The sequence below is a fragment of the Lissotriton vulgaris genome, chromosome 11, assembly GCF_964263255.1.
Source record: "Lissotriton vulgaris chromosome 11, aLisVul1.2, whole genome shotgun sequence".
Classification (NCBI taxonomy): domain Eukaryota; kingdom Metazoa; phylum Chordata; class Amphibia; order Caudata; family Salamandridae; genus Lissotriton; species Lissotriton vulgaris.
The window spans coordinates 58,526,518-58,549,903 of NC_141699.1; the positions used below are offsets into that span (position 1 = coordinate 58,526,518).

Below are 23,386 nucleotides of genomic sequence, written 5' to 3' on the forward strand. Positions count from 1 at the left end.
GACATGATCTACTATCTGGGTGTCAACGTATATAATTCGGACAAAGCGACCTCAAAAGGGAGACAACTTGATATAGGTGGGCACTAGGAAATCAGTGGCTCTGTGTAAATTGTATAAACACATGGAAAAGGGAGGCCTGTATGCCCCACATTGCGAACAATACTATGCAGTAACCCTTTTTAGGTCGAGGACTATCGGTTCTGCCGTAAGGCAGAAACCGGAAGTCGGAGATTTAATGATTCTTAGAGTGCTGCATTTATCCCTCCCTCTTTTTGCTCTTTCTTCATTGGCTGGCTTCCTAAATGGAGGCCAGCCATTGGAGGAGAGAGCCATCCCTCCAAAGAAGCCCCGTCTTTTTCGGATTTGGGGGCGTCATTTTTGCTGTTCTTTAGACAGTGACGTCGTCCGTCACTCAGAACAGCAAAATACGCCCCCAATTCCGAAAAAATTTCAAAAGCTTGTGGCCGCCATTTTAAGTCTTCTTGTGATGAGGTAGGCTGCTGTCCTCGTTTCCCGCTGTCTTTTTCCCGCCCCCCCTCCCGCTGTCCGTCTCTGTTTCCGCCCTCCTCCCGCTGAATCGGTCGGCCGTTGTATTCTTTCCCTGCCGTGGTCTTTTTCCCGCCCCCCTCCCACTGTCCGTGTTTGTTCCCGCCCTCCTCCCGCTAAATAAATCATTCAGTGGTAGCCGTCTTTTTTGCCGCCCCCTCCCGCTGTCTGGTTCCCGCCGTCTTTTTTCCCGCCCCCTCCCGCTGGTCCTGTCCCGCCCGCACAGGATCTCATCGCAACTGGTATCTTGAACGCCGACCTTAATTGCAGGACGCTGAGGTGTGCGTGTTCAGGACTCGGGAGACGGAGGGAACAGACCGGAGCACTCCTGAGGAACGAGGACGAGCCAAATGAGGAACAAGGATGTGAAGCAGATGAGCTCATCGAGGAGCGAGGACGAGAAGCAGACGAGGCACCCCAATGACGTGCGGAGAGAGCCGGTGTTGAGCAGGAGGAGTGGACGGAAGAGTGGTGGCCACTCCCGGAGGACGTTGTAACGCCGCCGTAGCTCAGGAGAATTGCGGCCCCCGTGGTATGTGAAACGGGGCAAGGGTCACAGTAATCCGGGAAGATGGGGGGGGGGGGGGTGAGTCCGAGGGACTCAAGGGGCATGGGCAGCTGGAGTGCTAATCTCTCGTACCTATTCCCTCATTTCCCGCTCACAGCCTTCGTTATTCACTTTTGTACCACACCCTAAGTCTTGTAACCGCGGTTACATAATCACTGTTTTTGGGGGAAAGTATATGCAATAGAACAGAGCCCAATGGGGGACTTTCCAATCTGCACCTCACACTAGTTTATTTTTTTTGTAAATTGTCCTGCGCACAATTACTGCGGGGAAAAATAAATGCACTTTAGCACTGGTCAGCAGAGTCCTATGGCCAACAAAAAGAATCCGTAAAAAGAGACGGCAAGCAGGCAAAACGGTCGGGGGAGGACACCCTAAGGCTGACAGATCTAACACTCTAATATAACACTGTCACTGTCCTTCAAACTAAGGTCATTATTAGGTCACAGGATCTTCCTGTATATTTAATTTTGTGGGCCCACATTGTACAAACTAAGTTTTTGTTCAAATGTATGCAACTTTGGTTTTCATGCTGCAACTCTATCTTAATCTGGTGCCTCAAAAGCCCCGGTGAGCTTATCATTGCCTATTCTACTGCTCGGGACCCAAGGACTCCACGCGACGCGACTAGACACTGTAAAACAATGGACGACCGCAGCGCAGTTATATGATGTCTGGTGGATGGGTTAGCCGGTGAAGATAGAATACTCTTACTATGTTATTGGTAGAAGGGGTGTGCAGTTCCACAAGGTAAGAAATGTGAGAGGGATTAGAGATCCAGGGAGAGGAATGTGCTCCAATAGGAACACGGGCCCTCACACACCGGATGTGTATTATGCTTCATCATTGGGCTAGCTCCTCATCATGCCGGCGCTGCAATGCCCACTAAGGGGGGCTTTGCCAGAAATATTTTTCTCAGCCATCTGGTGAAGTGGGGGTATGTGGTCTCGAGTGTTGTTTGTAGAGTCACTGTTGCATGACTGATCACCATTACACAAATTGAATTCAGTCACAATGTAGTGAAGTTTTTTTCCTGAGGTCCTGAAGAATGGCCACATGATCACTACTGACATATACAAGGCGAAAAACATGGTGAGCGTGTTTTAGATCAATTTATTCACCATGCTAACTAGGGCCATTATTTTCTTGATTAGCACTTCACTTTTAATTAGGTGAATGAGCTCAATCTTAGTCTGACCCTCTGAACTGCCAATCCTAGCCTTGTCTTCAAAGAAATGTTGCTGGATCGCACCAGGACACGACACCTCTGGGTGCCCAGACACCTGCCGCCCCCTCCCGCTGTCTGTGTCCTGCCCGCACAGGATCTCAGCATCGCAACTGGTATCTTGAATGCAGAGTGCTGCTGCAACTCGGGAATGTGTCGTAACAAGGAACACTTGGAGCTGAAAGTGCAAAGGGCTGACTGGCATGGAAATGTACCCGTAGATAACGTGCTCACTAAAATACTGCTTTCATAATTGCAGGACCACATTTGCTGGAAATTGCACTGGGTCTGAGGTGACCGAGAACAAGCTGATTACATTTCAGTGGGCTGCCAATGGACGTGGCGCTGGAGAAACAGGACGTGCCCGGATGAAGCTGGTAAGTGGTGGTTGAAGGTGTTTAAATTCTCGTGTCAGTTTGTTTTCCTCACTAGATTGATATGGTTATTTTGTTGATGAAAGGGATGTAATTTTACTTAATCGTTTTTAGCCAAGTCACACTATCAGAAGTACACGTTTATCACCAGAGAGCTTTGCATGAAACTTCATAAATCGCTCGAGGGCATGTGATGCGTGCTAGCCCCTGCCCTAGTTAAACGACTTCTCAGGCAGGATTCCTTTGTGTTTCTTAGAGGGTGCCCGGCATGTAGTACTGTTAGTGTGTACTGCATAATAGTAGCACGCGATGGGTCTGCGCCGAGATCGATATCATGATGATCACATAGTTCAGCAGATGAACAGTGGTGAATAAGAGCTCTTGTCTTTCGCTCCTATCTGATGTATGCAATCGTTTTTTGGTAGTTTGGGGTCACCTGTTCAAAATGCCCGCTTATTGTCTTCTTTCCTCAAATGCTTAGGTGGCAAAAGCAAGAAACCTAATATGAATATTCAGACTATCCCAAAACAATTTATAGCACACTAAACTTAACCTGAAAATTGCAAGATGCGATATATATTATTATGACATCGTTCACTAAATTCCAAGAAATGGAAGAAGGGATGTACAGCGGCTTCAATTGAAAGGTTTAACAAAAAATGCTTTAGTAAGTATTGGAGTATTTCATAAAGAGAAAAAAAAAGCTTTTTAAATGAGAAGATATGTAACTCATTATTGAATAACCTTCAAACGATGTTAAAAGCTCAGAACGCACCAACTCATCCATCTGGGCCCTGGATATCCCCAAGGGAAATAACCTTTTTATTTTATAATAAAATGGAAGAAAATTGTGGTGTCCTTGGAATGCCATTTTTTGCTTGCTCTTTGAAGCTCTCTGGTATTTTTTATCCGGTGTTGCCCCTCTCTGCTTTTGACAGCATGTTAAAAGTCGAGTCGAGTGGTTGTTTTGGTGAACTGTGATCCGGATTTCAGCGCTTCAAATCCCAGTCCGGGCCTCTGTTTCCCCTTAAAGCCAATCTAACTAGCTTGGGCCTTGCCTGTTCGCTCTGGTGCCCTGGTCCTTCCTCACCTCCTGTTTGGGGTTTTGGGAATGTGTTTGGAGATCACTTTACAAAAGGCGCTGCAGCCTCTGAGGGATCCCTCTAACCCAAGGCCTGCTCCCAAGTGACAGCAGGCTCTCTCGATGGAGACAGGCCAAAGCAGGCCCACCAACTCCCAGGGGTGCTCCCCTCCCGCTGTCCGTGTCTTTTTCCCGCCCCCTCCCGCTGATGAGGTCGCTCTCGTTTCTCTTGAGCCTGGAGAGTTTTGCGGTGTATCAGGAAACTGTTGCCTTTTATGCCAGGTCCATCATGGGCAGTTGAACGAGCGCTAATGAGCCTTGGATAGATTGTTCTTGTTTCTCCTGACAGCTTATGCGTGCTGATCAGCGGCATGAGAGGTAAGTGCCGGTCTTGGGGTGGGAGGTATTTGTAGCATGCTTGTTTGTTACTTATTGTTAGCATGCATTCCACATCACTCTCAAACACACTACCTCACAACTTTACTCTTTCTCTATCTCACTAGCTCACTCTCTCTCTATCTCACTACCTCACTCTATCTATTTCTATCTCACTATCTCACTCTCACTATATCACGACTCACTCCCTCAAAAAATCACTACATCACTCTCTCACTAACTCACTCTCTATCTCACTACCTCACAACTTCACTCTCTCTAACTCACTACCTCACTCTCTCTCTATCTCACTACCTCACTCTCTCTCTTTCTATCTCACTAAGTCACTTTCACTCTCTCTTTCACTACCTCACTCTCTATCTCACTACCTCACAAACTCACTCACTGTTTCTATCTCACTACCTCAGAACATCCCTCTCTCTCACTACCTCACTCTCTGTCTCTCACTACCTCACTCTCTCTGTCTACCTCTCTCTCACTACATAACTCTATCTATCTCACTATCTCACAACTTCTCTCTCTCTAACTCACTACCTCAATCACTCTCTATCTCACTACCTCACTCTTTCTATCTCACTAACTCACTTTCACTCTCTTTCACTACCTCTCTCTATCTCACTACATCACAACATCACTCTATGCTTATATCTCACTACCTCACAACATCCCTCTCCCTCACTATCTCACTCTTTCACTACCTCACTCTTTCACTACCTCACTCTATCTACTTCACTCTCTCCCACTACCTCACTCTCTCTCTATTTCAATACCTCTCTCTCTCTCACTACCTCACTCTCTCTCTGCTAATGCAATAGGTATCACATATGCAAAAAAAAGCTAATACCAATTGAAATGACAATGCCATTTATTTAGGGATACAAAAAAGATTTAAAAAAATAATGAGCAATACTAATAGCTCTACCTATAATATTGCCGAGACCATTGCATTGTAAATGCTTGTTTGAATGTCTAATGAGATGGCTGTCAATGGTTCCCAGCCTGCGGAAGACACAAATGTGGCAGGACCTGGAGGGACAGTCACTTCTTGAGTGTCTGTTGTATTCTCACAACCAGCTGTACGTATTGGGTGCAAGAGGACAGAGTAGCTATACACTATTGGCATAAATAAGTACAACCCGAGGGGGCCCCGCACAGTACCCTCTTACTCTTCCTGTGTGGGCCCACCTGGAGCTCCACAAAAGTGTGAACAATCTTAGTACAAGACCATGGACAGCAGCAGTAATTATCATCATAGTTGACCTATACTCACACAACATGCTTGGGACATTTGTTAAATCATGACATGTGATAGCCTGCTACCCAGTACCTGGGCAAAATCAGTTGAGGGTCTGGTTATACAGTGGGCCAACCATGGGAACCTGTTCTTGGTGATGTGATGATGGCATGTGCACTAATGTGACATTGATGTGTTATCAATCTGTCTCTGTTAAACACAACAATAAAAAAATCACTTGTAAACACATGTGTGTCAGTTTCTTGTAAAAAAGAAAAAAATACCCATTTGTATTTACGTAAATATTCTAATATTTTCCTTTTTTTGGGGTGACGTAAGCCTTTAAAATGTTAAAAAGCTATTTTTAAAGTATATCCATTTGCTGTTGTAAAAAATATATAGAACAGTTTAAACAAGAGGCTAGAAGATTTTAACTGAATACAATAAATGAAGAGAGTAAGTCTCACATATATAACACTAAACAAAACATACAATCTGTGATGGAGACAGGGGACTGTGGTACCTGCTATGGAAAATGAAAATGGTGACATGGCTGAAAAACATGTGCCAGTCATAGAAGCTTGAAGCGAATGGAGCAAACAATCCAAATCAGCAATCAAGTTTGCTGGTGAAGAAAAGGACTGTACGAAGCATGTTTGCCATCGCAAACAGCCCGATCTGCAAAATCAGGCTGTTTGCAAAAGCAAAAATGCTTTTCCTGATGTACAAACATCCAAATTGCAGTTCTCCAGAATTCCAGTTTTGGTGTAGAAATTGCTGTTTGTAAGGTGCGTGTTTAGGGAGACCCTTCCAAATAGTAATTTCTAGTATTATGCATCAATGTTTAGCGAACTCAAAGTTTATGGGGGTGCATGCAAATAGGAAGGGGAGCCCTGCGGTATTCTTGCTCCTTTGTGAATACTAGAAAAATATTTTTAGAAGCAGGTAGTGGTCCCACAGACCACTACCTTCTCTTAAAAATTTTAAATAAAGTGTTTGCATTTTTCTGTTGTAATGCATACCATTTTCCTTTAATGAAAACAAGTTACATTTAAAAAAAAAAAAACTTTATTCAAAAGTAATCACAGACATAGTGGTCTGCTGACCCTAAGCTGACCACCTTCCCCCGTGAAGGCATGCATTCTAATGAGACACAAACAGCAATCTACCTTATTTAATATTATTGTGGTCGTTTTTTAGCGAACCGCTAGTAATCACAAGTCTGAAATAAAAAGTTTCATACATAAAAGGATAACGATTTGGATAAAACTGCTATTTGGAAATCACTATTCCTAATTTTTGTACAGTTGGCCCATGAATAAATGAGGGGATATTCTCGAAGAACGTGCGATAATCATCGCCAAAATCGGTGAACACAATGTTTCATATTGCCGTCTATCTCAGGAAAATAACTCTGTTGTGAATAGGACAGAGCGGTAACATGCAATAGTTTCCCGATAACGCATCAAATGTCTGCGATAAAGTCACCGGGAAGGCGATAAAAATCTAAACCACAACGAAAAAAGTTATGATGGGCCCAACTGCGATAAAAAAAATCTGCGATAATCTGCGCCAGGCCTGCAATTCACACACGCCAGGTGGGAAAAATCTCTATAAAAGTAGAAAAAAAACCACAAGCAAAACCAAAACTACTGCGAAGCACAATGGAGGTAGCCAGAGCAAGTACTTAGGACAACCAGAAGCTCACAAGCCCCAAGGAGCACCAGCCTGGGACTTCAAGGTCAGGGAAGGGCAATTGTGTCGCTGAGGGGCCATGCCGTTTTCAGAAGGTTAGCTGTCTTGTTCTGCGCTGCCTCTGTAGTAGTTGGGTGGGAGGGGTCCTGGGATGTTGGCGGTGGGTGTTGTGGCCCTCTTGGGTGTCCATGCTTCATGATTATTGGCTCCATGGCATCTGTTGGTCTTCAGATGAGGTTCTGGGTTGGGCTCCCTTTCATACTGAAGATAGTCGTGTTGCTTAACACCAGTAAAAGGCAGGTATTAAATCCCTGCTGTTAACGCGCCTTCTCGCTTGTTTTTGGATCGCATCGCAAATCTGGCTGGCCGTTGAGAATATCACGAAGTGGTGTTTTTGCGTGTTTTTGCATGGGAAGGCCTACTCTGCAAATCATAAGCTTTAGTTGTCGCTCTCATCCGTGGGGATGTTTTTTGCGGAAGCTATTGCTGGAAAACTGGCGATATTGACAGTTTGCACCAGCTTGAGAATGGGGCGATAATTCTTTCGCCACTTTTGCTGCGCTAAAGTGCCGATAACTCAGCAATAAATCCTTGCGAATATGCCCCATAGTTTTTCCTTATTCTTATGACTGATGGACCAAAAAGTCTGTATATGTAACCTGCTTTTCGTAGTCAAGGATGGAAATCAGAAAAATGCTTACACAAAGTAACAGTTATCTTTGCGAAGCCTTGGTGACTTGTTTGTATATTTTATTTTATTTCACCATTAATGATGGAAGGTCCCTGACAGCTTTACGAATCATTATGAGGTGGTGGAGAAGTACCACTTTAAATATGACTTTTCCCGATTTAGATTGGTTAGGTTTATGATGTGATGGTATGCAATGAGAATTATCAATTTAAATCTTCTCAGAAAATTTTAATTTGAATGACGATGGCAATAGATTTTCCAAAAAGGCTCTGTAAATATGACCCTTAATACTTCATGTATGTTAAGGATACACACTTCCCAAATCCAACAACATCCTTTTCATAAGCACCGTATGACTGACTACCTTGAGGTGGCAAGTGATCAATTCCAGCTTTATTGTCACATATCCTAATCTCATTATCAGTTACTGTCATTGCTAACCTTGCTAAGTCTCTTTGAATAGCATAGTGCTTTGAGGCCTCACGGTTGATTAGCCAGGCTACACAAGAACCCTGATTGATTGTTTGATTGAGTATGTTTATTATCAGATCAAATAACATCCATTGTATTACGAATTGCCTGAACTTCTACCACCATTGCTGCTATTGACTTTTCTTCTGACTTAATCAATTTGGAATTCGCAGTTGGTGGTGCATCAGTTTGCTTCCTTTTATTGGAAAAGGGCTGCTCTGTAACCTTCATTTCTAATATGACAGAATTGAGCATTGGGGCCTGATTACGAGTTGGACCACTGAACCCATGCTGGAAGTGCAGTGGCTTCAGTGGTCCGACGGCTGTATTACAAGTACGGCGGTCAGACCATTTTAGGACAGCAACAACCACCAGTTTCCTCACAGCCATCGGTCTCATTGCGGTGCTCACATCATGAAACTGCTGGTGGTGAGAAAACTAGCATGGCCCTAGAGGGCCCCCTGTTGCCTTTAGCCATGGGGATGAATGCAGGGGTGCACATGGTGTGCCCCGTCTGCATGCACACCCAGTTCCTGCATGTCATGGGCTTCACAGTCCGTGCCGTGCAGGAACTCGCTTTGGCGTTTCTCTTGTGTAGGACTGTCCACAGACAAGAAACATATTGGTAATCTGGCGGCCGACCTACGGTCGAGTTTGGTGGTGCAAGAGTTGGGTGGTGGCATGCCGCCCCACTTTCGCACCAGCAAACTTGTGATCAGGCACTTTGTGTGAGACAGCGAAACTAGGGGCATATTACCAACGTTTAGCGATATTTACCGCTAACGATGCTTAGCAACGAATTTTTAAACGCTGAGCATCGCCGGAAATTATCGCAGAGATAACTTGCTATTAGCAAGGTTTATCTTAGTAGTGATAAAAAATCCTCACGCTAACTGCCAATTGAGAGATTATCGCTGGAAAACCAACGATAATCTCTTGAAGTTGGGCGTTAGCCTGATGATAGGGGCTCACAAACTTAGCCATGATATCCACCTTCCATAGGATATCATGGCTAAGTCAGGAAAATACCAGGGGTCAAAAAAGCAGTGCTAACCGCGGTTAGCACTGCTTTTTTTGTCTCTAACAGGGTTAGCGAAATCCTTGATAATAGGAGAAATGTCGCTTAACAACATTTCTGCTATTATTTTTCTCTGAAACGCTCCCTTTGCATCTCATTACAGATGCAAGGGGAAGCGTAGAGAAAAAGGGTGCTAACATGCAAATTTGCGTGTTAGCACCCTGTTGCTGATGGGAAATAATTTTATCTCCGCTTTCTTGGCTTTTAAAGCCAAAAAAGCGGAGATAAATCCCTTGATAATATGCCCCCTAGTCTGCTACAAAAACTAGGTTCTTTCAAAGCTGAATTTCTAATTAGACACTGAGGTCAGCAGCTCAATGTATCCCTTAGAATATTAGTCAAGTGACTATAAGCATAAATGAAAGGGTTTAAATTTGCCTGCTAACATCAGGGTACACCTTTAAGGACTACAGGACAATATAGTAGGCAACACCTTTAAGAAAAGGCAAGAGTTGCAAATTTAGCTTTTCTCCTCAGGCAAGCCCTCCTCTCATCCAGTCACCTGACAGGAGCTGCTGTTGATAATACTCTGTCTCCAGCTGCATAAAAACGCAGAAAACACCAGCAATCTTCAGCTAGGAGCTTCACAGCAGCATCAGTAAAAGAGCGGGACAGGACGCTTTTCTCTCTCCTCCAAGCAGTGCCTGCAGCTGGGCTAGGGGCGGACTGCTGCCAGCATGGTGAGTGACTGGACACAGGTTCATTGTGTCTCTGCGCCCAAAAGACCGGAATACCACCCTCGAGCATTCTGTATTTCAAAATGCGACAGTATGTCAGAGCTAGATGCCAGATGCTGTCTCACCCGACCCCTTATAAGATCAAACGCAGGACTTCCACCTGAAGCAGCCAATAACAATAGGCTGACACTCTGGCTAAGATATGCTTTTCCTTTTCAAATCGCATGCACAGGACCTGCACGTGTGTCCTTATGTTAAAGATGATCCGTTCCTCGAGGGCATTGACTTTTTAGAAGCGGTGGGCAAACAGTTATTTTAATAAAAATTTTAAAAAGTATCCTCTACTAGAATGGTTACCTGCCCCTCCTGTGCTTCACACCATGGGGCAGATTTACAATAACTGGCACATCCCCAGGGATGCGCCAGTTATTGTGCGCCACAGCTCCGCCACCCATGGTGCGCCGCATTTACAATGCGGCGCACCATGGGGCAAAAACGGCACAGATGCGTGACGCATCTGTGCTGTAAAGGCGGCGCATTGCTGGAGTTGCGTCGCAAGTGCGATGCAGCTCCAGCAATCCTCTGGGGGGCCATATCTGTCCAATGCTGCATCAAGCCTTACGCCTGCTTCAAGCAGGCGCAGGGTTTTTACGCAGTTTTGTTGTAAAAGTGCCTGCGTGAAATCTTGTAGATTTCACGCAGGCACTTTTGCGAGGCGCACCTGCCCCGGAACACCCACCCTGCGCCGGAACGCCCACATGTGGCGCAGGGCTTTACAATGTTACGCATCTGCCTAGATGCATCACGTTGTAAATGGGTCGCAGGGATGCGCCACGTTTACGCAGCCGTTGCGTGACGCAACGGGGGCTTAAACGTGGCGCAAGTCCGACATAAATCTGCCCTCCTGTACTGTTAAGTTGCGAGAAAGACAGAGTGCCTATTAGTCATAGATGCAGAAGTCGGCCATGAATTGGTTACAGCTGAAGACCCTTCAGCCTTATACTGTCCTGCTGCTTTTTTCTTGGTGTAGCATGGCGGTCCCCTTTGTTAGGTTTCACCTAGAAAAGCATATGCGCTGTCTCTGCAAGAGGTGTTGCCTACGCACAGTGGGATTACAGCCCTCCCATAGCTTATCATTTGTTAGATTCAGATTCACTCTTATTTCTTTCACCCCCAAATGTCATGGCATACTGGTGTCAAGTCCTCTTCTTGTGTTTGCCCCTCACTTGGAGCATGGACTAAGTAATTGTGTCCATCCATTGTCCCCTTTTTTGGAGCTACTTTTTTTCTTTGTGTTCAAGCACTGCATATGAGTATTCGAGTTTTCAGTCCGTCTCGCGTATCCCCATTCATGTAGCTTGTATTGCTGCTGCACTTTATGCCACTGCACTCTAGTGTGCACTGCTCTACTGTATGCCACTGAAATCTACGCCACTGCACTCTATTCCACTCTACTCTAGGCAATCATACTCTATGCCACAGAACTCTACTTTACACTGCTCTATTGTATGCCACTGCACTCTCCACATTGAACTCTATGCCACTGCACTTCGCCCCACTCTACTCTACACAACAGTACTCTATACCACAGCACATTATATGCCACTTCATTTTATGCCTCAGTATTCTGCACCACTCTACACCACTGCCTTTATGCCATGGTACTTTACTCTGCAAAACTGCACCCTATGGCACTGAATTCTGTACAACTGCACTCTACTCTGAACCACTCTATGACATTTCACTCTCTGCCACTGCAGTCTATCATACTCTACTCTGCACCACTCTACTCTGTGCCACTGTATTCTACTTTGCACCACCCCACTCTATGCCACTGCACTGTACTCTGCACCACTCTACTCTAGTCCACTGCACTCTGTGACACTCTACTTTGCCTAGCCCAACTCTATTCCACAACACTTTACACCACTGAAATTTCTGTGCCTGGACTCTACAACACTCTATTATCCACCACTCTGCTCTATGCCACAGTATTCTATGCCACTATACTTAATGCTTTACCACTGTAATCAACGCCACTACACTTTATTCCACACCACTCTACTGTATGCTACTGCCCTCTATGCCACTGAACTTTACGTCACTCTATTCTACACCACTGCACTCTAAGCCACTTCACTTTACACCACACTACTCTATTCTATGCCACTGTACTCTCAGCACCCTACTCTGCAACACTCTATGCAACAGCACTCTTTGACACTCTAATCGACTCTGCACCACTCTACTTTGCACCACTTTATGTAACTGAATTGTACTGTGCACCACTCTACTCCAATCCACTGCACTCTTTGTCATTGTACTTTACTCTGCATCTCTGCACTACATGCCACTGCATTCTACACCACTCTACTCTTCACCACTCTGCTCTATGCTACTGTGCTCTATGCCAACTTACTCTCCTCTACACCAATATTCACCACTATACTCTGTGACACTCTACTCTGTGCCACTCTACTCTGGACACTTAACTTGACATTACTGTACTCTACACCATTGCACTCTACTCTACACCATTGCACTCTACTCTATGCCATTGCACTCTAAGCCACTCTACTCCACTTTGCACCACTCTAACCTATGCCACTGCACTCAATGCCACTGCACTCTACACCACTGCCCTTAGCACCACTCTACTCTATACCACTGCACTCTACGCCACTCTGCTCTACTCTGCACCACTCTACTCCACTGCACTCTACCCCAGGGCACTATATACCACTCTGCTCTACACTCCTCTACATCACTGCACTATACACCACTGCACTCTATGCATTCTACTCTACACTGCACTCTGCTCTGCATCACTACTCTTTGCCACCGCACTCTAAGCCACTTCATTTTCTGACAGTCCACTGTACTTTACTCTTAGCCACTCCACTCTAGTCTATGCCACTTCATTCCATTGCATGTCACTCTAAGCACCCTACTCTACACCACTCTACTCTATGCCATACTACTCGACTCCACACACTGCCACTCTACCCCATTCCACCCCACACAATGTCACTCTACTGTATGCCACTCTACTCCGCCCCACTTCACTCTATGCCACTGTACTCTAAGCCAACCTACTCTACACTACTCTAAGGCACTCTGCTCCTCTCCCTCTATGCCACTCTACTCCATTTTACTTCACTCCATTCTCCGCCACTCCACACCACTTTACGCCATCCCACTCCCCTCACCACCATTCCAATCTATACCTCTCTAGTCTACCACACTCTTTCTATACATCTCTACTTTGCTCTACTTCATGCCAACCCACTCTATGGAGCAGAGTTGCAGGGCCTGGCAGCCGCTAGGTAAGTGTTATTTTATGAATATATTTTTTTTTTACATTGCAGCCGTGCCCTCCCATCACCCCTGCCTCACCACCTGCATGCCGTGCCATCCACCACTGAGTCAGGGTGGAGAACTCAGCACATAAAAAGATAAGACTGGCCTATCTTATTTTGTGCAGAGTTCTCCGCCTGACTGCAGACATGAAGTTACTATTAAATCGTAGTTTGTGAATACTGATAAAGATCACCCAAACGTGTAAGTTTACCTTTGGAAAGCAGGCCCCTTGTCTTTCGCTTGCCTCTGCTTGCAAAGTGATTCAGGTGCAGGCTAGGCCTTTCCAAAGACCTCGTCCCCATCTGGAGGCCTCCTGTGGCACTCATTGACTTTGCAGTACCAAGCAAGATCAATGCTTTTTCAAGGCAATGCCTTTTTTAAAGTCACAAGGTGAGAGATAAAGTTATAATGTTTCCTAGTACGGAGGAGCAAGCTGTTGCAAAAAGAAAAAATACCGTTGGACGAGCTGCACTGAAGAAAAAAAAGGCACACGGCTCCCATTGTTCAAGATCAGGCACGGAGTGCTGTGCTTGTGTCCTTTTGCAACAGAATGCTACTCCATGCTAGGAAACAGTATGGGCCCAATTCACAAAAGTAATCTAAGACAAAATCCTAACTTTACAACTTTCGGTATTCACAAAAGGCATTTAGGAGTATTAAAGTTAGGATTTTGTCTCAGTTAAACTTTAGTTTGTCGTAAATTTAATTTAAGACCAATACTTAGAATTCACTGAGACAAAATCCTAACTTTAGTACTCCTAAATGCCTTCTGTGAATACCGAAAGTCATAGAGTTGGGATTTTGTCTCAGATTACATTTGTGAATCAGGCCCAATAACTTTATCTTTCTCCTTGTAACTTTGAAAAAGGCATTGACTTTAACCCCTTCACTGCGGCGGCTATTCCGCCGCAGTGCTAAGGGGGCGGGGCGGCCGTGCGGCGGCCGCATGCTGGTGACGAAACCGCTCCGTCAACAGCGTCGGTTGACCTGTGCTTCTGACGGAGCGGTTCCGTCATGGCCCGCCCCGCTCAATACAACGTCAGCGCAGGCGCGAAATTCGCGCCGCGCAGGCGCGCCGAGCGGGCCATGACGGAACCGCTCTGTCATCAGCACAGCTCACCCGTAGCTGATGACGGAGCGGTTCGGTCATCAGCACTTAAGGGGTTAAAAAGCCTTGCTCCTGCTCGGCGCTGCAAAGATTTAAAGTCCATGCATTTTTTAAAGTTATGAGGTGGGTGATAAAATTCCAATGTTTCCTAGTACGGAGGAGTAAGGAGTTGCAAAAAAAGAAAATACAGTTGGGCGAGCCCCGCAAATTATAAGTTATGCGCATGGCCGCCGCATTTGTTTTTACCACTCGGAAATTGTCTTTTGTCTTCTTTGCGGGCAACATTACTGAATGTGTTGAAGATCAAGCGCGGCATGCAGCACTTCTTAAAAAGACATTATATTAAAAAAGAGTGCTTAGCGAGCTGCACATAACAGAAGAGAGATGCGCAGGCACCAATTTTAAAGTGCGGCGTGCATTTAAAGATGTGGGGCCAGATGTAGGTAAATTAGATTTACCGATTTTTAATTACCGAATTTTACCGATTCGGTAATTAAAAATCGGTAAATCTAAAGTGTGGATATGTAGGTATATCCAGATGTTGAAATACTGAATCTTTAACAATCGGTATTTACCGATTCTGTAAATACAGAATCGGTAATGCCCATTCATTCCTATGGGCTTCAGAGCCCATAGGAATGAATGGGCATTACCGATTCGGTATTTACCGAATCGGTAAATACCGATTCACACAAGGGTGCAGGGGGTGTCACTTTGACACCCTCTGGCACCCCCAAAACAGGCACAGGTGCCATGTGGCAGGCCTACCTGCCCTAAGGGCAGGTCTGCCTGTCACATGGCATAGGTGTGCATGCACACATGTGCATGCACACCTGAATCCGTATTTTACCATCAAATTGGATTTGATGGTAAAATACAGATTCGTTAAGGCTCCTGGGACTCTGAAGAGTCCCACCTACATCAGAGGATTACCGAATCGGTAAAAATACCGATTCGGTATTTTACAGAATCGGTAAATTTACCGATTCTGTAAAATTGTGCCCCTACATACCATTTCAGGTATACCGGTCGGTAACGGCCGAAAATTCAGATTTTCGGCCGTTACCGACCGACCTACATCGGGCCCGTAGTGTATACGCCGGCTGTGGAGGGTGGAGGGTAGGGAGCTCTTTCATCAGCAGCTAAGAGAAAGTCATGAACAAAATATTGCTCACAAACCATAAATAACACACACTAAACAACAACACATGTGACAGGGGCAGTACTTATGGGTGGTTACAAGAGTAAAAAAGGACTACTGAACATACAAACAAAAGAATATTTTTTACAAAAGACAGTCACTAGAGGCAATTGAAAACATAGACAGTATATGGGCAGAGCTTAAAGCCCAGGTCCTGAACACAGCATGCCTCGAAGAGACAGCTCAAGTGCTGCCTAGACGAGACACTTCAAGGTTTCATGCTTTTTCTTTTCAAACGGCATCCCGTTTTCCTTTAAGGAAAACGGGTAGCATGAAAAAAACTTGCTTTATTAAAAGCAATCACAGGTATGGTTGTCTGCTGACCTCAGCAGGTCACCATCCCAGTGATGGCTGTGCTCTCTAATTGGTCGCAAGCTACCTCATTAATATTATTGAGGTAGGTCCATTTGTGACACAAGGAATTCTTAAATGAAACTTAAATTAGTTTCATACATTAGGAATTATGATTCCTAATAGCCATTCAGAGAGAATCGCACTTTGGAAATCGGTATTACTAACTTCTGCACATCTGGACTTTTACCCTCAACATTTGCTTAGTTGGTGAGACAGTCCTACTGAAAAGACTGTTGTGTTCTCCGGTGCACCGATGGAAAGAGAATGCCCTTGACTGATGCGACCAGGGCCACCAAATCTGGGTCACCCACAGATCTTTGCCCACCACTAGTGATAAAAATGATCCATGATGTTATTGCTATTAATCTTACTGCTATTTCTAATTCTATGTACGTGACTGGACTTTTTCCATCACTATTGAAAAAAGCTTCAGTCTTTCCCCTATTAAAAAAGCCCAGTCTCAATCCTGAGGATTCAATAAATTATGGCCTTTATCCAAAATAACCACCTACTGGACCCAACACAATTTGGTTTCAGACCAGGCCACAGCACAGAGATGGCATTATTCAAATCCACTGATTAGATCAGGGCTACGCTGGATAGTGGAGGAACTGCAGCCTGGTTCTCCTCGATCTGTCGGCTGTATTTGATACGGTCGACCAATCTTTCTTAATTCACTGGTTGGAGAATGTAGGTATAATGAGTAAGGCTTCGCCTTATTGAAATCTATTTCTCTAAAGAGAACAAATAGTGGCTGTAGATCCAATTGTATTGAAGGAGCCAATTTCCATGTTCAAGATCCTCTCTGGAATCTGAGGTCGATGGGACTTTTTGTCAGCATGAAAGCATGGAGGGGAGAGAAATTGTTAGCTAATCAAATATTTCAGTTCCAATTTACCATGACTCCTAAGATTCACAGACTCCCAGTCAAGTTTAATCCGTTTATTACAAAGCCAAAAACAGCTTGATGTACAGGCATCTCAAAGTGAGGATGTAGAAATACATTGGAACTAATGCCAAGCCAAATCTACGGATGAGGTTAAGGCTGTTCAGCACGCACAGGATAACCAGTTTGAGAATCAGGATACAGAAAGTAACAGAGCAGCTATCAACATTCCCCTTCATTAGAAGTTTGTAGGTATGAAGCATTAACCTGTACCTACGCTACAACTAGCGCATCCCCAACGTAGCATTTTCCAAGGCAACATTAATTAAGGTGACTGCATGCGAAGCCTTCCTAAGAAGTCTCTTAACATCAGATGGGTCAATTAGCATGAAGCTACAGAGCTCGTTCTAAGAAGCTCTCTCTCTCAAGGCAAGGCAGAAGTCCCCAGACACATTCCCTAACTTCGATACCTGACCTGGGAGCACTACCTAAAGTATCAAAGGAAGTAAAAAACCTCATGATTACCATGAACTCAAAGCTATCAATGAACGCCCAAGTGGACAAACTAGCAAGATCAAACTTTGTTACTATAAAAATTTGGCGGCACATCTACCCCCATGTGGGATTTCTACACAAGGTCCAGGTTACTATCTCTATTGTTCTGTCTAAACATGATTAAGCCAAAGAAATCTACCATGGATAATCTTTAACAACTATGAAAAGACTAGATCAGATTCAGAACTCTGCAACCAGAATACTCTTACATATAAAGCCACAAGCCCACATCTACCCTGCCTTGAAAGCCCTACGTTAGTTCGCGGTTGGCAGAATATCCACATTCAAATTGCTTTGTATCACCCACAATCGATACATGGAACAGGACAGATCTTCATCAGGAATAAAATCACCAAATACATTCAACAAAGGTACCTCTGCTCGCCTCAAAATCCCACCATACAAGAAAAAAAAACATAGGTGCCACATCCTTCTCTGTTCAGGCAGCCAAGCGCTGGCTCTTCCCCACATAACCACTATGCTCAAACATAAATATACAGCATATCCCTCTGTATATGAGCATTTGCTTGGAATATAAATGTGTACCCACATATGTGTTCTGCTTTCTACAAACGTATATCATAAATATGTTTTTAAATATATATTCGTTAGCTACGCTTAACAAATGTACATGTTACTTATAGTTATATTATTCTATGTTAAAATATATATGTGACTGCATGAATAAGTAAATCTTTTATCATGACTATTTATCTATAATTGCTTCACTATTGAATTAAAAACATACTTAAAGTACAGCATCACTTGAAAGTATGAGTTTATTAAATACTACTTAAATCAACTTATATACCTTACATGGACTCGTGTATCTTTTTATTTATTACTTTGCTTATAATTCAGCATTCCAAAGCACTGCCCTATATCTCACCCTATACCTCTTGCAATATATCCTCTACCTCCACTCTGACTCATCTCAAACTTCATTCTACTACTCTCTTCAATGTACTACCCTATTTCTCACCTTATACTTCTCTATATATCCTCTACCTCCACTCCCTCAAGCATCTCAACCATGTTTCAATACTATGATCCCCCCAAAAGAACCTCTCTAGACTCTTCCTTTCTCTACCCCTCCGCGCATCCTCTCACACTTCTTTCACTATTCTCCCAAACAAACGTTTTTAACCCTTTCCCTCTGTCTCTTCCCCCTCTAACTCCCCTTTACTCATCCCTAACCTCCTTCTACTGCTATGAACTCCCCAAAAAAATCTACATTTTCTAGACCCTCCCCTCTTCTATCTCTCAACTATTACCTTTCAATCTACTAATCCTGTTTGGGTTCCGGAGTGATGTGCTACCTGCCGAAAAGCTCTTCAACACCTTATCAGGGGTTGCAGGTGCTATATAAATTCAAAGCCTTCTCTCTTCTATCCCTCCACTAATATTTTGCAATCCAAATAACAGACTAACATGTCCCCCGCTCAAATTGATGTCATATTTCCCTATACTAATTCACCACTAATACTTTTTGGGTTCTGGAGTATCTTGCTACTTGCCGAAAAAAGCACTTTGATGCCTCATCAGAGGTAGTAAGTGCTATATCAATGCAATTACAATTCCAATGCCATCGCTTCTCCTTTCTAGGCTGCCAGTGTTTCTGTAGCAGACTCCGTCATCGCGGCGAACAAGGAGATGCACGGGAGTGGAGCTGGATCGACAGACATGAAGAGGAGGAGGAAGGCTGTCTGGTTATGCTTAAGCCCTGACCTAAAAACCATCACCATTGACGAAGGAAAGCAGATCCTCGTAGGCGACTGCGGTGGAATTGATGATGTGTATAAGCACTTCCTCGACATGCTTCCGAGAGACGACTGTCGCTATGGCCTTTACAATGTCTCATTTGAGACCAAGGAAGGGCAGCACGAGGCTCTGCTTTTTATCTTCTGGTAAGTCTTTCTGACAGATGTTGGTCAAGAATTTCCCGGCGCCCCAAAGCTTGCATCATCCAGGGTTGCTGGTGAAGGACAATTGTGAAAGCCAGATGGGCATGGTGGCAATACAACACAGACAATGGTGTATCCATTCAAAAGGAGTCGTTTCGTCATGTGTCTTTATTGCAGGAGAAGGAATTAACTGTCTCTATCTCAAATACATACATTCCATACCACAACATGGAACCTACAGTGAACATTCCTGAGCATCATGCACAAACACTAGGTCAGTCACCACAGCAGTATATACTGCCAAGGGCCACGAGCAGCCACCAAAAACACCGGTCTTGTTGCATCATTGTTGTGGTTGTAAGATAGGGAACCTGTGGATGCTTCTTTTGTGCAGAAACATTTGCGGTGTATTTTTGATTGGCTGAGTTTACTGGGAGCTGGTGGACAGTTGTGGCAGTTTTCTCGGGTGGTGGCGTGTTAGGTGTGAGCTTGTTTCCAACTTGCAGCACGTTTTTGTGATACACAATACTTTCATCAAAAGTTCACGCTGAAGTTCAAACATTCTTCGTTTAAAGGGTAATCCTCAGACATGTATGAGGTAAGTTGTTTAGTTTGACAGGCTAGGTTTATGCAAACACCATCTCTCGCAAGTAATTGAATGCCATCTTCTTGACCTGATGTGCTCCTGTTTCTTCCCATTGATTGGGTCGGTCGTCCTGCTTCAGAAAGTAGCAAACTGGCAATCCTTTTACTTTTGTGTGACATTTTCGAAAGGCACCTTTTTTGTGTAGTCATACAGCATATTGTTTTAATTCTGCATTTGCTACGTGAGAGGGTTTAACACAATTTGTTGTAGAAAATCAAATTATATTGAATAATTGATGTAACTTTCGGTGATGCTGTGAAGGCTAGCAGAGGACTGACTTTTCCAACATCTTCTGTAATAAGAGCTATGTTCAAGAAAATCATCCCAAATACTTTTATTAGTTTTGAAATAGTAAGCAAATAAGGCAAGATGACATTAGTGCCCCCCCCCCCCCCCCCCATGCAGGATTATGAGCCGTAATCACCTCCATGCATCAGACTGGATGGGCAGCGGTAAGGTAAAAACGCTTTATCGATTTGCCTCTGTGTGAGTAATACCTAGCAGCATTTGCTGCAATCACCCCGACACTAAGCTAATGATATGAGTGGTGTGCCTCCCCCAACACACTGGAGAGAGGAGGAGGTAAGCAGCCCTACGCTGTCCCAGAAAGAGACTATCACCACACGAAATGCACAACTACAGGTTGAAAATACAATGTAAGTGTTTGCCTGAAAACGAACATTCAATTTGTCACACTTAATATGCCTGCCCAACACACAAGGTTTATCACTCAAATATCCTCTTTAGATGTATTTTAGAAATTAAACCCGTTTTCTATAGACACCGGCAAATGGTGTCTACAAATACACATTTCTTGAATGCACGCTTGTCAATGTTGGTGTACATCTAGGAATTCAACCCAGTAAAGCAGATGGATGGCATCCTTGGATTGCATTGCTGGCTTTAGTCTTCAATAGGCCTATTTGGCAAGAAATCTCGATGAGTAGATGCAACAGGTCTGTGGTGTTAGATGCCTGTGTCCCTAGTCAAGTTGTAATCTATGAAGTTAGGCTACTGAACATAAACCTTTGCCAATGCACTGGTGTCCACCCTGGTCACTTCACTGCTTCAACCGCTGGGGAATATAAGAAGCTTTGCAGGCATTACTTGAATGTGTAGAGATGGCTACCCTGACTACTCTTCATCACATGTGAAGGACTTCTGTCCTCCTCTATCTTCCTATTTTGCACCTCAAGGAGCACACCCCATCAGCCATTGGTAGCTACCATGCACTGCCCCATTAGCCATTGGTAGCTATTAGTCACTGCCTCATCAGCCATTGGTAGCTATTAGTCACTGCCTCATCAGCCATTGGTAGCTACCATGCACTGCCCCATCAGCCATTGGTAGCTATTAGTCACTGCCCCATCAGCCATTGGTAGCTATTAGTCACTGCCTCATCAGCCATTGGTAGCTACCATGCACTGCCCCATCAGCCATTGGTAGCTATTAGTCACTGCCTCATCAGCCATTGGTAGCTACCATGCACTGCCCCATCAGCCATTGGTAGCTATTAGTCACTGCCCCATCAGCCATTGGTAGCTATTAGTCACTGCCTCATCAGCCATTGGTAGCTACCATGCACTGCCCCATCAGCCATTGGTAGCTATTAGTCACTGCCCCATCAGCCATTGGTAGCTATATAAGTCACTGACTCATCAGCCATTGGTAGCTATTAGTCACTGCCCCATCAGCCATTGGTAGCTATTAGTCACTGCCTCATCAGCCATTGGTAGCTACCATGCACTGCCCCATCAGCCATTGGTAGCTATTAGTCACTGCCTCATCAGCCATTGGTAGCTACCATGCACTGCCCCATCAGCCATTGGTAGCTATTAGTCACTGCCCCATCAGCCATTGGTAGCTATTAGTCACTGCCTCATCAGCCATTGGTAGCTACCATGCACTGCCCCATCAGCCATTGGTAGCTATTAGTCACTGCCCCATCAGCCATTGGTAGCTATATAAGTCACTGACTCATCAGCCATTGGTAGCTATAAGTCACTGACCCATCAGTCCTTGGGGCTACCAGTCACTGCCCCATCAGCCCTAGGTAGCTATCAGTCACTGACTCATCAGCCATTGGTAGCTATCAGTCACTGCCCCATCAGCCCTTGGTAGCTATCAGTCACTGCCCAATCTACCCATCAGTCCTTGGTGCTATCAGTCACTGCCCCATCAGTCCTTGGTAGCTATCAGTCACTGCCCAATCTACCCCATCTGTCCTTGGTGCTATCAGTCACTGCCCCATCAGTCCTTGGGGCTACCAGTCACTGCCCCATCAGCCCTAGGTAGCTATCAGTCACTGACTCATCAGCCATTGGTAGCTATCAGTCACTGCCCTATCAGTCCTTGCTGCTATCAGTCACTGCCCCATCAGCCCTTGGTAGCTATCAGTCACTGCCCAATCTACCCCATCAGTCCTTGGTGCTATCAGTCACTGCCCCATCAGTCCTTGTTAGCTATCAGTCACAACCCCATCAGCCCTTGGTAGCTATCAGTCACTGCCCCATCAGTCCTTGGTAGCTATCAGGTACTGCCCCATCAGCCCTTGGTAGCTATCAGTCACTGCCCCATCAGTCCTTGGTAGCTATCAGTCACTGCCCCATCAGCCCTTGGTAGCTATCATGCACTGCCCCATCAGTCCTTGGTGCTATCAGTCACTGCCCTGTGCACCCTAGGTAGCTATCACTCACTGCCCCATAAGCCATTGGTAGCTATCAGTCACTGCCCCATCAGTCCTTGGTGCTATCAGTCACTGCCCCATCAGTCCTTGGTGCTATCAGTCACTGCCCTGTGCACCCTGGGTAGCTATCAGTCACTGCCCCATCAGTCATTGGTAGCTATCATGCACTGCCCCATCAGCCATTGGTAGCTGTCATGCACTGCTCCATCAGCCATTGGTAGCTATCAGTCACTGCCCCATCAGCCCTTGGTAGCTATCAGTCACTGCCTCATCAGTCCTTGGTGCTATCAGTCACTGCCCTGTGCGCCCTGGGTAGCTATCAGTTTCTGCCCCATCAGCCCTTGGTAGCTATCAGTCACTGCCCAACAGCCCTTGGTAGCTATCATGCACTGCCCAACAGCCCTTGGTAGCTATCAGTCACTGCTCCATCAGCCCTTGGTTCTATCAGTCACTGCCCAATCTACCCCATCAGTCCTTGGTGCTATCAGTCACTGCCCCATCAGTCCTTGTTAGCTATCAGTCACAACCCCATCAGCCCTTGGTAGCTATCAGTCACTGCCCCATCAGTCCTTGGTAGCTATCAGGTACTGCCCCATCAGCCCTTGGTAGCTATCAGTCACTGCCCCATCAGCCCTTGGTAGCTATCAGGC

The 23,386-nt window shown here is 45.1% G+C and overlaps 1 protein-coding gene and 1 non-coding gene across 2 annotated transcripts in view; both read left to right on the plus strand.

The window, feature by feature from the left end:
- The first annotated feature begins 3,039 nt into the window (after positions 1-3,039).
- LOC147678956 (small nucleolar RNA snR60/Z15/Z230/Z193/J17) lies at positions 3,040-3,123 on the plus strand. The gene has a single exon (XR_015302010.1). It is a non-coding gene; the product is annotated as a small nucleolar RNA snR60/Z15/Z230/Z193/J17 (small nucleolar RNA).
- Positions 3,124-9,913: 6,790 nt separating this feature from the next.
- LOC147678957 (cofilin-1-like) overlaps positions 9,914-23,386 on the plus strand; it is a 53,521-nt gene continuing 40,048 nt past the window's right edge. The window contains exons 1-2 of the mRNA XM_086942691.1: positions 9,914-10,039; positions 19,106-19,407. Of these exons, the coding sequence (XP_086798817.1) occupies positions 10,037-10,039; positions 19,106-19,407 (305 nt within the window). The 5' untranslated portion in view covers positions 9,914-10,036. The remainder of the gene's footprint in view (positions 10,040-19,105; positions 19,408-23,386) is intronic.